The 16,138-nt window shown below is 46.3% G+C and overlaps 1 protein-coding gene across 1 annotated transcript in view; it reads left to right on the top strand.

Moving 5' to 3' along the window:
• Window positions 1-9,181: 9,181 nt before the first annotated feature.
• Window positions 9,182-16,138, top strand: part of LOC136681977 (ryanodine receptor 2-like) — a 44,207-nt gene continuing 37,250 nt past the window's right edge. Inside the window, exons 1-3 of the mRNA XM_066658766.1 lie at window positions 9,182-9,223; window positions 9,323-9,379; window positions 13,087-13,206. Coding sequence (XP_066514863.1) covers window positions 9,182-9,223; window positions 9,323-9,379; window positions 13,087-13,206 — 219 coding nt within the window. The remainder of the gene's footprint in view (window positions 9,224-9,322; window positions 9,380-13,086; window positions 13,207-16,138) is intronic.

Below are 16,138 nucleotides of genomic sequence, written 5' to 3'. Positions count from 1 at the left end.
TTTATTCTGGTCTAAGCTGGTTTTATTCTGGTCTGAGCTGGTTTAATTTGGTCAAAACTGCTTAATTCTAGTCTAAGCTGGTTTTATTCTGGTTTGAACTGGGTTAATTTGGTCAAAGCTGCTTAATTCTAGTCTAAGCTGGCTTTATTCTGGTCTAAGCTGGTTTAATTTGGTCAAAGCTGCTTAATTCTGGTCTAAGCTGGTTTTATTCTGGTCTGAGCTGGTTTAATTTTGTCAAAACGTCTTAATTCTGGTCTAAGCTGATTTTATTCTGGTCTGAGCTGGTTAATTTGGTCAAAGCTGCTTAATTCTAGTCTAAGCTGGTTTTATTCTGGTCTGAGCTGGTTTAATTTGGTCAAAGCTGCTTAATTCTGATCTAAGCTGGTTTTATTCTGGTCTAAGTTAGTTTTTGCTGCTCTGAGCAGGTTTATTCTGGTCTGAGCTGATTTTATTCTTGTTTAAACTGGTTTATTCTGGCCTAAAGTGGTTTATTTTAGTTTTACAGGTTAGTTTCTCAGATAGTTTCTAATCCTGAACATCACATCATTTTGGATTGTGATTTCCCGTTGTAAGGAGGATATAGTCTAGGACTAAGCTTAATCCCTGTCTGTTTTAAACTGATTTATACTGCTTTAAGATATTCTGAGCTTGTATTTACACGTCTAAGCTGGTTAAGGCAGGGTTAAACTGGTTTATTCTGGTCACTCAGCAGGATGATCAGGGTGCCAGCTTTTAAAAAGTTTTCAAAACACAACAGCCCATTTATTCTGATCCTTGCCGATTTTTTCAAGATATTGTTGGCGTATTTAACAAACCTGCTTCTAACAAACCCTAGACCTCAGTGATGACCCCAGTCTGTTCTGTAAATACCCACTCAAACCTCTTGCAGGTCGTCATTAATGTGCAGCGAACGTCTGGGAGTGGAATAGTGCCCAGCGCTGCTCAAAAGAAAATCAAAAAGATTTTCACTGCGTTTAAAGCTGAGAAAGGTTTATTTTTGCTCCTGGGGAGTTACCAAGTTTGGGGATTGGAGATTTTGTCCTGAGAGTAATGACACACACACACACGCACACACACACACACATACACATACACACAGATGAACACATACTGACTTTCTATGGAATACAGTGCCTCCGGATAAACTCTGCAATTCACAGAAACTTTGATAACACTGAGTACATTCCCCACTGTTATCACTGAACTGCAGTGTGTGTCAGAGAGAGAGAGAGAGAGAGAGAGAGAGTGTGTGTGTGTGTGTGTGTGTGTGTTTAAACAGTGTGGGAACCCAGACCACCGGTGTCTGAAACAGTATGTTCCACTGCTGTGCTCTGCTGGGAACTGGGCGTGTGACCTCAAAGTTGACGGTTCGATCTCCAGAGCCAGCAGGTCATGACCGCCGGGGGCAGTGCCCCCTAGTGTTCACTAGTATGTGTGTAAATGTGTATTTCACTGCATGGATTGGGTTAAATGTGGAAGACAATTTCCTCTGTGTGCAATCACTGTCGAGTAAAATGAGTGTGTGAAACTCTCTGCAGGTGTGTGAGTGTGTGAGTGAGTAAATGGGTGAGTGTGTGAAACTGTGTACAGGTGTGTGTGTGTAAGAGTGTGTTAGTAAATGGATGAGTGTGTGAAAAAGTGTGCAGGTGTGTGAGTAAGTAAATGGGTGAGTGTGTGAAATTCTCTGCAGGTGTGTGAGTGTGTGAGTAAATGGGTGAATGTGTGAAACTGTCCATAGGTGTGTGTGTGTGTGTGTGAGTGAGTGAGTAAATGGGTGAGTGTGCGAAACTGTCCACAGGTGTGTGTATGTGTGTGTGTGTGTGTGTGTGTGAGTGAGGGAGTAAATAGGTGAGTGTGTGAAACTGTCCACAGGTGTGTGTATGTGTGTGTGTGTGTGTGTGTGTGTGTGTGTGTGAGTGAGGGAGTAAATGGGTGAGTGTGTGAAACTGTCCATAGGTGTGTGTGTGTGTGTGTATGTGTGTGTGTGTGAGTGAGGGAGTAAATGGGTGAGTGTGTGAAACTGTCCACAGGTGTGTGTGTGTGTGTGTGAGTGAGTGAGTGAGTAAATGGGTGAGTGTGTGAAACTGTCCACAGGGGTGTGTGTGTGTGAGTGAGTGAGTGAGTGAGTGAGTGAGTGAGTGAAAGAAAGAAAGAAAGAAAGAAAGAAAGAAAGAAACTGTCCACAGAACCTGAGGCTGATGAATCCGTGTTGAATCAGGCTGGAGATATGGATGTGTTCACTGTTCTTTACTCATCCAATGAAAATAGGTAGAAGTTTCATTGGTCAGAATCCAAGCTCTTTCTGATTGGCTAAATTAAAAAGGTTGGAAGATACAGCCCTAGAGTAACTGGTTACTGTGCTTCCTGTGTCTCTGCTATGTGTCTGTCTTTTCTGTCTTCTGTGTGTATGTGTGTGTGTGTGTGTGATAGAGAATGAGAGAGGGGAGATAGAGGAGAGAAAGTGAGAGGGGGATGGAGAGAGAGAGAGAGAGTTGTGCGTCAGAGAGATTTTTTTTAAGTATCAGGATCACTCGTTTGTCATCCCTTCATCCTGCCAGACTCCACCCACTCCTTCCTCCTTCCACCCGCCCACCTTCTCCGTTTCCACGGCGTTACTGCTCTACAACAAGCCAGCACACACACACACACACACACACACACACAGCCAGCCTTGAACTGAAAGAGGAGGAGTAGGTCTGTGGTATTCGTTCTTCTTGCCTCTGTGTTATCTCTCTTCCAGTTTTTTTCTTTTTTATGAAACCAATGTCATCTATTGGTCGTATGTTCCTCGTTGCTGTAGTGACAGCCCTGCTCCTCTTTGTAATATTTACACTACGTGCTGGTACATTGCTGTGAGGATTTGATTGCAGCCAAAGTGAGAGCACTGAGGTCAGTTACTGATGCTGCATCATTAGTTCAGAGACACAAACACCACTCCAGCTCGTCCCGAAGGTTTTAGACGACCGCTTCTCCACAGCTCAGTCCTGGGGGGTTTACACCTTTCTGTCCCACACTTGGCATTTTAGGCTTGGGATCATGTGCAGCTGCTCTGGAGCATCCCAGGTCCGCTGACAGCAAGAGGTTTCTACAGACATTCGAGTATGCAGCGCACACTCTGCCGTCACTGTATACAGGGTCTGACACCCCATGCTTGCATGCTTAAAGTGTGTTACATTGTGAAGATGTTCCTAAACTCCATGTGACGTAGGCCCTCCGTGACCAGGGCCTGCACTGAAAGGAAAGAGAGAGAGAGCTCAGACAAAGCTTTTTTCACTGACGTGGAATGGGCTCCGTTCCAGATCGTGAACCTTGTTTTGAGTCGTTCGGCACATTCCCGGATCTCGAAAAGTTTGTTCACAGCAGGAACCAAAGAATAGTAGGTTTTTCAGCACGTACCATGAGGACATCTGTGGGCGTGGCTAGTTACAGGAGCAAGGAGCGATGGCGACGCCCACGAGGAGTACACAGTGTAGTCTCCTGCGTCTCATCGCCAAAAGATGCTCCCTGTTTGATTTCTGGAGAAAAGTAAACGTCTGTAACAACAGCACAAACGCTCACAGGCCGTCAACACGCTCCACCACCGTCTCACTTCTGTTTACTGTCGCTGTGCAGCGCCCCCTGTTGGTGACGTATTCTGTGACGTATCCTCGGTTTCCAGTAAAACTGCTGTAAACGTGGCTGGTTCACTGAGAACACAGAGGTTCTTATAAACCCAAATGGAACCAGTTTTTGGGTGGAAAAGGGCTACTAGGTGTCTCACAGCACTCAGAAGCACAGAAACACACCTCCTCTCTGTGTCGGGGAGTCTGAAAGTTTCCATGAAAGTTTCCACAGTGAAGCAGAGGCCGAATCCCAAACGTCTCCCTACACCCTCCGTAGGGCACAGTGTGGGTCATGACGTGACGTAAATAAATGGGTCAGGGATCAATACTTATATCTCCTTCATTTTTACGTCTAAATGAGAATAAACGTGACGACAGAAACAATAAAACAATTGTTTTATTTATTTGTGTTGTGCGTTTCAGAAATGAGTAGGTCCCCAATATGGCGGTTACTCTGTACTGTGACGTCAGCTGCAGCCTATGAAAGCCCTCGGTTAGGAGACCAGTCCTTTCTGAAATCCCTAAACCGCTCTGTACGATACCATCATCCTCTCAGTGATCAGAGTCACTCAGGGCTCAGTTCTGGAGTCTGACCTGTGTTTGCAGAGGAGACGCTTCACCCTGCTGCCACCTGATTGGCTGGTTGCTTTGCTGTGTACAGGTGTATAGGTGTACAGGTTAATAGGTGTACAGGTGTATAGGTGTTAAGGTTTACAGGTGTAGAGGTGTATAGGTGTACATGTGTATAGGTGTACAGGTGTATAGGTGTATAAGCGTACAGGTGTATAAGTGTATAGGTGTACAGGTGTATAGGTGTATAAGTGTACAGGTGTATAAGTGTACAGGTGTATAAGTGTATAGGTGTACAGGTGTACATGTGTATAGGTGTACATGTGTATAGGTGTATAAGTGTACAGGTGTATATGTGTACATGTGTACATGTGTATAGGTGTACAGGTGTATATGTGTACAGGTGTATAGTTGTACAGGTGTATAGGTGTACAGGTCTATAGGTGTATATGTGTATAGGTGTACATGTGTATAGTTGTACAGGTGTACAGGTGTATAGTTGTACAGGTGTATATGTGTACAGTTGTACAGGTGTACATGTGTATAGTTGTACAGGTGTATAAGTGTACAGGTGTACATGTGTATAGGTGTACATGTGTACAGGTGTATAGGTGTACAAGTGTATAGTTGTATAGGTGTACAGGTGTAGAGGTGTACATGTGTACAGGTGTATAGGTGTACAAGTGTATAGTTGTATAGGTGTATAGGTGTATATGTGTACAGGTGTACATGTGTATAGTTGTACAGGTGTATAGTTGTACAGGTGTATAGGTGTACAGTTGTACAGGTGTACACGTGTATAGGTGTACAGGTGTATAAGTGTACAGGTGTATAAGTGTACACGTGTACATGTGTATAGGTGTACATGTGTACAGGTGTATAGGTGTATACGTGTACAGGTGTATAAGTGTATAGGTGTACATGTGTACATGTGTATAGGTGTACAAGTGTATAGTTGTATAGGTGTACAGGTGTATAGGTGTATATGTGTACAGGTGTACATGTGTATAGTTGTACAGGTGTATAGGTGTACAGGTCTATAGGTGTATATGTGTATAGGTGTACATGTGTATAGTTGTACAGGTGTACAGGTGTATAGTTGTACAGGTGTACATGTGTATAGGTGTACAGGTGTATAAGTGTACAGGTGTATAAGTGTACAGGTGTACATGTGTATAGGTGTACATGTGTACAGGTGTATAGGTGTATACGTGTACAGGTGTATAAGTGTATAGGTGTACATGTGTACATGTGTATAGGTGTACAAGTGTATAGTTGTATAGGTGTACAGGTGTAGAGGTGTATAGGTGTACAAGTGTACATGTGTATAGGTGTACAGGTCTAGAGGTGTATAGGTGTACAGGTCTAGAGGTGTACAGGTGTGAAGGGTGTACGGGTGTAAAGGGTGTACAGGTGTAAAGGGTGTACAGGTGTATAAGTGTACAGGTGTATAGGTGTACAGGTGTATAAGTGTACAGGTGTACAGGTGTAAAGGGTGTACAGGTGTAGAAGTGTACAGGTGTATAGGTGTACAGGTGTTCTCATTAGAGTTGTTAATACGTTTCATTCTAAATGAATGATGTTTCATGCAGCAGTGGCTGAAAATATGAATGATTCTCTGCTTGAGATCAAGCTATTAGATTAATTTGTTTTTCTCAGTGAAGCTTGATGACGATCATGATGGTCTGTGTGTGTGTGTCTGTGTGTGTGTGTATGTGTGTGTCTGTGTGTGCATGCCAGTGTCCTGCTGCGGGAACTGTGATAAATTAGATGCCTAAACAATGTGTAAGACAGAGACACAGAGAGAGAAAGAGAGTGAGACAGAGACAGAGAGAGTGAGAGAGATACAGAAGATACAGAGATAGATACAGAGAGAGCGAGAGAGATACAGAGAGAGAGAGAAAGAGACAGAGAGAGCGAGAGCGAGAGAGATACAGAGAGAGAGAGAGATACAAAGAGAGAGAGAGAGAGAGAGATACAGAGGTGACTGCAGTGCTGTTGCTCTGTGCTTTGTTCCAAACACTCAGACAGAGTACTGCAGCAGAGACCTGAATAATTAATTCCTTCTCTTCTCTTCTCTTCTCTTTCTCTATCCCTCAAACCAACACATACACACACACACACACACACACACAGAGAGAGAGAGAGAGAGAGAACGTGTTTCAGCGCTGTCATCCTTCTGTAATATTACAGTGTCAGCATTTGCAATGAAAGCAAATTGGTTTGTTGCCAGTGGCAACAGAGAGAGAGAGAGAGAGAGAGAGAGAGAGAGAGAGAGAGAGAGAGAGAGAGAGAGAATGACTGTCAGTAGAAAATGAGGGACATATGGTGAAGGAGGGATGTACTCTCTCCTACTCTCTTTCTCTTTCTCCGTCTCTCTCTCCCTCTCTCACTGTCTCTCTGTATATATATATACTCATACAGAGATATTGTGTGTGTGTGTGTGTGTGTGTGTGTGTGTGTTTCAGTACTGGCATTTCCTGTTTCCATTAGCTCACAGTTAATGGATTTATCATGGCTGAATGCCGCCCCTCCATCACCTTTCCTTTCCTTGGCTGCTTTAGTGGAGAGCGGTGGAGGTGGAGGTGGAGGTGGGAGCCACTGGAACGTTTGACTCTTGGGGGCGTGGCTACTTCATAATTTCCCTCATCACTCTCTCCTCCTCTGTCTTCTCACCCTTGTTCTCTCGCTCCTCTCTTCCTCTCCCCCTCTACCCCTCCTCTCTCTCTCGCTGTTAGGGAGCAGCAGGTGTGTGTGGTCTAGATATTTATCGGGTTCTGGGGACAGAAATATGTTTACACAATCAGATTGTGGAGACTCGATGTGCTCACGGAGATAAAAGTCATGGCCCATGGTGTAAAGCAGTGTTTAGAGGTGAAGGGGGGGTGGGGGGAGTAGTAGTTATGGTTAAGGTCTGAGTAAGTCTCCACAAACTGAATGGAGGTCTATGTAATATCTGATTAAAGCACGGAGACAAGTGTGTGTGTGTGTGTGTGTGTGTGTCACTGCTAGGTTGAGAATGGTTCTCATAGATCATCTTGTCAAGCTGATTTCTTTTTCCACTCCCGCTACAGAAATGTTGTCTTCTTATATGTGCCTTTGATGTGCCTTTGATCTTAAGTCCACTATTAAAACAAATAAAAATGTAGTTTTTCATATTCTCCACTTTTTCTCTTTTCTCTTAAGAACAGTTTTACAGAATCTTACACTCAGACTGGAGCTGAAACTCTGAAAGCAAGTGACCTTCAGTACACAGTACTAAGCCCCGCCCATGCGTCATTTACATATCATTTACATGAACCACCCTAATTCATGCAGATGTTTTGGTGGTTAACCAATGAGGAGGTGGAGGCTTATGAGCCAATGTCTGTGTTCGTAGGTAGAGTTGGGCATGGAAAGAAAAGCAAAAGAGTGTCACGCCTTCGTCTCGTCATGTCTGTTGTCCCCGGTCATGTGCTCTTTTTAGCACATGGCTATGTTTTGTTTATGTTCGAGTCTCCGCCTTTGTTCCGCCTCCTCGTCCGTGTCATGTGTTAACCCGTCCTCGTTATCTGTCCAGGTGTTTCTCATTTGTGTCTGTATTTAAGCCCTCTTGTGTCACGTCCTGTTTGTCGTACATTTCACCTTTGTTCAGTCGCGTTGGTTTACCTTTCACATTTCTCCTCTGTTATGTCGGTCGTGTTATCTGTCTGTCTCCTTAGTTTCCCTCGTCGTCGTTTCGTTCCCCAGTCTAGTCTGTCTCTGTGATAGTTTCGTTTCATTTCGTGTTGTGTTGTAACTACTGTCGCCTGTCGTTGTTTTGTTATTTCTTTCATTTAAATTAAAATACTGTGCTTTAGCGAGTACGTCCGCCTCCCTCAATCCGCCCCTCGATCCTGACAAAGAGAGTGTGCAGAGATCCTGTGTGTGTGTGTGGGGAGGAGGTATGGTGGAGGCTGGGTGGGGGGTCTAAATTAATGTTCTTTTTAATCCATGTATCTCTTGCAGAAGGAGATAGTTGCATAACACAGCCATAATGCAGCCGCAGGCCTCAGATCAGACAGCTGTAGCATATTTTACACACACACACACACAGAGAGAGGGATTCTGATGATGGTTTTTCTCTCTCTCTTTGGTTTGATGGTTTGAGGAGATGGCAACTGCAGCCTCTTAAATTACACCTCACAAAAGATCCCCCTCCTCCAACACACACACACACACACACGTTGCTCAGGCTGAGTCACTATGGTGTGTTTATGGGGGACACGGGCAGGGTTTTCCAGCAGTTGGTGATTGCGGAAAGAAACTGGCAACCCACCAGCAATGATATGTGTCCTCGCCCTCCCTCGTAATTATAGGAACTCTAGGAGTTCTCACACACACACACACACACAAATGCAGTGTGCAGTCGGCTGTATCTTTACATCTTCCAGTGTCTGTTACTGCAGGTGATGAGAGAGAGAGAGAGAGAGAGAGAGAGAGACAGGAAAACAGAAATACTAGTTCTACAATTACACAGTGTAATCCATCTGTAGCTCTGCATACTTTGTTACCCCCCTTTCCCCCTGTTCCTCAGCGCTCAGGACCCCCACAGAGCAGGTGTGATGTGGTGGTGGATCGTTCTCAGCGCTGCAGTGACACTGACGTGGTGGTGGTGTGTTAGTGTGTGTTGTGCTGGTGTAGAGTGGATCAGACACAGCAGTGCTGCTGGAGTTTTTAAACCCTGTGTCCACTCTCTGTCCACTCTGTGAGACACTCCTCCCTCGTTGGTCCACCTTGTAGATGTAGAGTCAGAGACAGTAGCTCATCTGTCGCTGCACAGTGTGTGTCGCCCGTCCTCTAGTCCTTCATCAGTGACACAGGACGCTGTCGGCTGGATGTATCAGACAGGAATGGTGAATATATATATAAAGTGCTGTGTGTATTTACTTGACTCTGGTCACTTCGAGCCTGATTCTGGTGAGTGTTTGGCCAGTGACGGACGTGTGGGCTGTTGCTACCTGTGTTTAGCGACGTGTCAGACGCTCGTGATGTGTGCGTTTGCGTCTGGAAGTGAGATCCTGGCTCTGAAAGTGTGTTTTCAGCTGGGTGTCAGCTGGCTGTGATGAGAGAGAGAGCTGGGAGCTGCTGTTGTCTGAGACTGAGCTCTCTTCGTGTGTTTGACCTGTCAGACCCGTCACACTTCACCGTCCCGCTCCGCTGACAGCCAGTCGTCCAGAACCTGCTCCGTTTAAACCCTGCAGACACTTCTCCTCCCGGGTTCCGTCTCCCGTTCTCTCGCTGCTTGTTTACGCCATGCTTTCACATCAGACTGTCTGGACTTTACTGCGTGTATTTACATTTATTTCAGTTTGGTGTTATACGCTCTTATTATACACACTTGGAACGGAATGAAAGCTAAAGCTGTTGCTGAATTACCTGCAGTTAACCCTGTTCCTAATATCTACAGTTAATTTCATTCATTCATTCATTCATTGTCTGTAACCGCTTATCCAATTCAGGGTCCCGGTGGGTCCAGAGCCTACCTGGAATCATTGGGCGCAAGGCAGGAATACACCCTGGAGGGGGCACCAGTCCTTCACAGGGCAACACACACACTCACACATTCACTCACACACTCACACCTACGGACACTTTTGAGTCTCCAATCCACCTACCAACGTGTGTTTTTGGAATGTGGGAGGAAACCGGAGCACCCGGAGGAAACCCACGCAGACACAGAGAGAACACACCAACTCCTCACAGACAGTCACCCAGAGGAAACCCACGCAGACACAGAGAGAACACACCACACTCCTCACAGACAGTCACCCGGAGGAAACCCACACAGACACAGGGAGAACACACCACACTCCTCACAGACAGTCACCCGGAGGAAACCCAAGCAGACACAGAGAGAACACACCACACTCCTCACAGACAGTCACCCGGAGGAAACCCAAGCAGACACAGAGAGAACACACCACACTCCTCACAGACAGTCACCCGGAGGAAACCCACACAGACACAGGGAGAACACACCACACTCCTCACAGACAGTCACCCGGAGGAAACCCACACAGACACAGGGAGAACACACCACACTCCTCACAGACAGTCACCCGGAGGAAACCCACACAGACACAGGGAGAACACACCACACTCCTCACAGACAGTCACCCGGAGGAAACCCAAGCAGACACAGAGAGAACACACCACACTCCTCACAGACAGTCACCCGGAGGAAACCCAAGCAGACACAGAGAGAACACACCACACTCCTCACAGACAGTCACCCGGAGGAAACCCACACAGACACAGGGAGAACACACCACACTCCTCACAGACAGTCACCCGGAGGAAACCCACACAGACACAGGGAGAACACACCACACTCCTCACAGACAGTCACCCGGAGGAAACCCACACAGACACAGGGAGAACACACCACACTCCTCACAGACAGTCACCCGGAGGAAACCCACGCAGACACAGGGAGAACACACCACACTCCTCACAGACAGTCACCCGGAGGAAACCCATGCAGACACAGGGAGAACACACCATACTCCTCACAGACAGTCACCCGGAGGAAACCCATGCAGACACAGGGAGAACACACCACACTCCTCACAGACAGTCACCCGGAGGAAACCCATGCAGACACAGGGAGAACACACCACACTCCTCACAGACAGTCACCCGGAGGAAACCCAAGCAGACACAGAGAGAACACACCACACTCCTCACAGACAGTCACCCGGAAGAAACCCACACAGACACAGGGAGAACACACCACACTCCTCACAGACAGTCACCCGGAGGAAACCCATGCAGACACAGGGAGAACACACCACACTCCTCACAGTCCGTCACCCGGAGGAAACCCATGCAGACACAGGGAGAACACACCACACTCCTCACAGACAGTCACCCGGAGGAAACCCAAGCAGACACAGAGAGAACACACCACACTCCTCACAGACAGTCACCCGGAAGAAACCCACGCAGACACAGGGAGAACACACCACACTCCTCACAGACAGTCACCCGGAGGAAACCCACGCAGACACAGGGAGAACACACCACACTCCTCACACACAGTCACCCAGAGCGGGAATCGAACCCACAACCTCCAGGTCCCTGGAGCTGTGTGACTGCGACACCTACCTGCTGCACCACCGTGCCGCCTACAGTTAATTTGTCTTAGTTAAAAAATAAATAATCACATTTGAACCTATTGGAAGTGCATTGATCCATTCAAATGAATGGATTGTTTGTGAAGGAAGATTTAACGAGTGGATATCTATCGGTCAGGCCCTCATTAAAGCTGTCTGACCCTGTAGCTGACTCAACCTGACCCTCCTCTTTCCATGGGATTGGTATGTGGTGCTGTTTAAAAGACCACTCGCCTGCCAAGGGATGATTTAAAGAGGCTATTTGGGTTTTTAATTCATTTTTAGCACGTAGAGATTGAAACGATTAAAATGATTAGGTTTTTATTAAACCTTCAGTGTTTCATCAGGTCTGTGTTGGTTATGATCTGCTCTGCTTTGTCTGCGCTGGTTAAACTGAAGGATTGGTTAGAAATCAGAAGAATTGTAGAGACTTTAACCAAAGTGAGATGAGCAATGAGAGGTCAGCTGTGTCAGAGCTGATATATCACTGCAGAGTCCCTACTCTCCTCGACTTGTCTTTTCACTCTCCTCCACAAGGTGAATCAGGACCTGCCCAGTAAACAAGGAATGTCCCTGGACGTTCAAAATAGGTCTAAAAGTAGTCTGTCCGTCACGGACATATTTTAAACGTCAATGGACGTCCAAAATCCATCTTAATAAGTTAGTTAAGTGGTGACCAATCGATAACGTCAGTGGACGTCCAAAACGCGTTTTATACAAGTAATTTATTTCGGGACCGATTAATAACGTCAATGGACGTCCAAAATACGTCTAATAGTCGTCTTTTCAATGTCTGTGTTTGGACGTCTTTTCAACGGTCATTTTCAACTTTAAGAAAACGTTGATAAGATGGCAGTCATTACGTTATTTCAACGTTGAATCAACAGCTGATTGTTTACTGGGTGGTTCTGGAAGCGGGTTCTTGTTTAGTGGCTGTTCTCTCGTGGTTCAGAGAGAGTCGAGTAGGGACTAAACCGTGGCGTGTAAACCTTGCAGAGCGCTGATTGTCCAGAGAGAGTCGTCACTCTACGCCACGCAACGCAGACGACCAGCACCAACTCTCCATCTGTAAAATCTCTGTTTTTATCCGACTCATGACAACAGCTTGTGTTCAGTCCCATACCACAACAACAACAACATGGCAACACACCATGAGTAAACACCACTTAACGTTAACGCCGTCGTTGTTGTGGTTTCCGAAGCCCATTGTTCCCCTTAGAGACGGGGTTAGAGACGACGTGGTGGGAGCTGTGGCCATACATTGCGTAGAAAATTAACATATAGTAAAATTGCAAGTGGTTTCTTTGACAGTTCATTTGACAGTTAAGTTCAGTGCTGTTTCCCAGTGTTGTATTAGTCACCTGCCAGTGAACAGTCAAGAGTTACAGTGATTAAAGGAACAATATTTGTGCCTTAAAATTATAGCTTCAATATCATTGTGATGCTCCGCTGAGCTGCAGCAGGGAGAATAGAGCCTCTGTTGTTGCTACTCTTGAATCTGCAGAAACTGCACTATGTAACTTTTGGAGGGGATTAGAAAAACCTTTTGATTTTGGGGGACTTTTTGACTGTAGGGGGAGCCCAGGAGGGATTCGTACCGCGTGTTTAAGCTCTAATATGATACGGTCAGTGTAGAGTTTGGACAAAATAAAGGCTCAGCCGCTGTGAGTTTTCTGCTGTGTGTGGTGTAGTGTGTTTCATATTGACATTGATTTTCTCTTTCTCTCTCTTTCTCTTTCTGTGTGTGTGTGTGTGTGTGTGTGTGTGTGTGTGTGTAGGATGACGAGGTGGTGTTACAGTGTTCAGCCACTCTTCACAAGGAGCAGCAGAAACTGTGTTTGGCTGCTGAGGGATTTGGGAACAGACTCTGCTTCCTGGAGTCCACCTCCAACTCCAAGGTAACGATGTCCACAGCACCAGGTTTTAACATCTGTCTGATATAACTGTCTGACCTAACTCTGTGTGATATACATCTGTCTGACCTAACTCTGCCTGATCTGACTCTGTCTGATCTAACTCTACCTGATCTGATATACATCTGTCTTTATCTGACTCTGTGTGATCTATATCTGTCTGATCTGACTCTGCCTGACCTAAACCTGACTGGTCTGACTCTGTTTGATGTGACTCTGTCTGATCTACATTTGTCTGATCTAACTCTGTCTGATCTGACTCTGACTGGTCTGACTCTGTTTGATGTGACTCTGTCTGATCTACATTTGTCTGATCTAACTCTGTCTGATCTGACTCTGCCTGACCTAACTTTGTCTTATATACATCTGTCTGACCCAAATCTGTGTGATCTGACTCTGTCTGACATAAATCTGTCTGATCTACATCTGCCTGATCTGACTCTGTCTGACCTAAATCTGTCTGATCTACATCTGTCAGATCTGACTCTTTCTGGTCTGTCCACAGGTGTCTGTGAGTGAGTGACTGGGTGAGAGTGTGACATTGTCCAGAGGTGTGAGTGTGTGTGAATGGGTGAGTGTGTGAGTGTGTGGTGCTCTGTGTTCCTGATGTGTAGAAACTGGAATCAATGCAACTCTAAATAGGATGAAGCTCTTTCAGAAACTGAATGAATGAATGAATGACACACTTCTGAGCATCTAGAGTAACTTAAGCAGAGAGGAGACAGGAAGTGAGTGAAGGCGGTGAGTGATGAATTGCTGAATGATTATCCTCCTGTCTCTTAACTCCAATACGTCTAATGTTACAACAGAGACATCAGACAGGAGCCGTCTCCCTCTGAAGAGCAGAGATCAATAACATCAGTGATGTGAGAAATGGACTTGTGTTCTCTCTCGTAATAACTGTAACGATTATCTGAATTATTAATGATTCTCTGGAGGCAGGTATGATTTCACCTCTCGTTAATTATTACACACAACTGTGTCACGCTCTGCAGCAGAGAGGGGGCGTGGCTTCATTCATTCACCTTCTGTAAGCACTTCATCCCAATCTGGGTCTGGAGTCTACCCAGAATCAGAAGCAGGTACACACCCTGGACAGGCCACTCACTCACTCACTCACCCACTCACTCACTCACTCACTCACACCTGTGCACAGTTCCACACACTCACCCAGTCACTCACTCACTCACTCACTCACTCACTCACTCGCACACATCTGTGCACAGTTTCACTCACTCACTCACTCACTCACTCACACACACCTGTGCACAGTTTCACTCACTCACTCACTCACTCACACCTGTGCACAGTTTCACACACTCACCCAGTCACTCAATCACTCACTCACACACATCTGTGCACAGTTTCACTCACTCACTCACTCACTCACACCTGTGTACAGTTTCACACACTCACCCAGTCACTCAATCACTCACTCACACACACCTGTGCACAGTTTCACCCACTCACTCACTCACACCTGTGCACAGTTTCACACACTCACCCAGTCACTCAATCACTCATTCACACACATCTGTGCACAGTTTCACTCACTCACTCACTCACTCACTCACTCACTCACTCACTCACACCTGTGTACAGTTTCACACACTCACCCAGTCACTCACTCACTCACTCACTCACTCACACCTGTGCACAGTTTCACCCACTCACTCACACACATCTGTGCAGTTTCACTCACTCACTCACTCACTCACTCACTCACACCTGTGCACAGTTTCACACACTCACCCAGTCACTCAATCACTCACTCACACACACCTGTGCACAGTTTTCCACACTCACTCAATCACTCACTCACTCACTCACTCACACCTGTGCACAGTTTCACACACTCACCCAGTCACTCAATCACTCACTCACACACATCTGTGCACAGTTTCACTCACTCACTCACTCACTCACTCACTCACACCTGTGTACAGTTTCACACACTCACCCAGTCACTCAATCACTCACTCACACACACCTGTGCACAGTTTCACCCACTCACTCACTCACTCACACCTGTGCACAGTTTCACACACTCACCCAGTCACTCAATCACTCACTCACACATATCTGTGCACAGTTTCACTCACTCACTCACTCACTCACTCACACCTGTGTACAGTTTCACACACTCACCCAGTCACTTACTCACTCACTCACTCACTCACTCACTCACACCTGTGCACAGCTTCACCCACTCACTCACTCACACCTGTGCACAGTTTCACACACTCACCCAGTCACTCACTCACTCACACCTGTGAACAGTTTCACCCACTCACCCACTCACTCACACCTGTGCACAGTTGCACACACTCACCCAGTCACTCACTCACTCACTCAATCACACCTGTGAACAGTTTCACCCACTCACCCACTCACTCACTCACTCACACCTGTGCGCAGTTGCACACACTCACCCAGTCACTCACTGCTGAAACAAACGTCTGCCTCCTAAAATTACTTTTTTTAGATGGAAGGAAAAAAGTGGATAAGGAAGGTAACATCAGCCTTGACTAGTGACACAATTAACCCTAGAAGCGCTGAGAGCCAGGTGTGTATTTGAGCCCTGTGACTGACTGACATTACTCCAAGCGCCGTGCTGGTTTTGTTGAGGGAGAGAAGTTGCGATGGTTCTGGGAAAAGCTGGTAAATAATCTAACTTTATAACCCTAACCCTAACCCAGAGGTAGTAAGAGCTCCGAGACACGTGCAGGGCGTCCTGTTCCACGTGTCCCTCTCATGGGCATTTTTCAGCAGGATCATATTCACACACACAGCAGAGGTTTACCAGGAAAGTCTCTGCCAGATTGTAACACTTCCTTAACCTCCAATCTTTGACCTACCCATCGTGCAATTATGGAACCGGCTGAGACCCCAGCTTCTGCAACCTACATGTGTGCAG

This window comes from Hoplias malabaricus, unplaced genomic scaffold (assembly GCF_029633855.1).
Source record: "Hoplias malabaricus isolate fHopMal1 unplaced genomic scaffold, fHopMal1.hap1 scaffold_182, whole genome shotgun sequence".
Classification (NCBI taxonomy): Eukaryota; Metazoa; Chordata; class Actinopteri; order Characiformes; family Erythrinidae; genus Hoplias; species Hoplias malabaricus.
The sequence above is the reverse complement of the archived record's forward strand: the minus strand, read 5'-3'. Positions and strand labels throughout refer to the sequence as shown.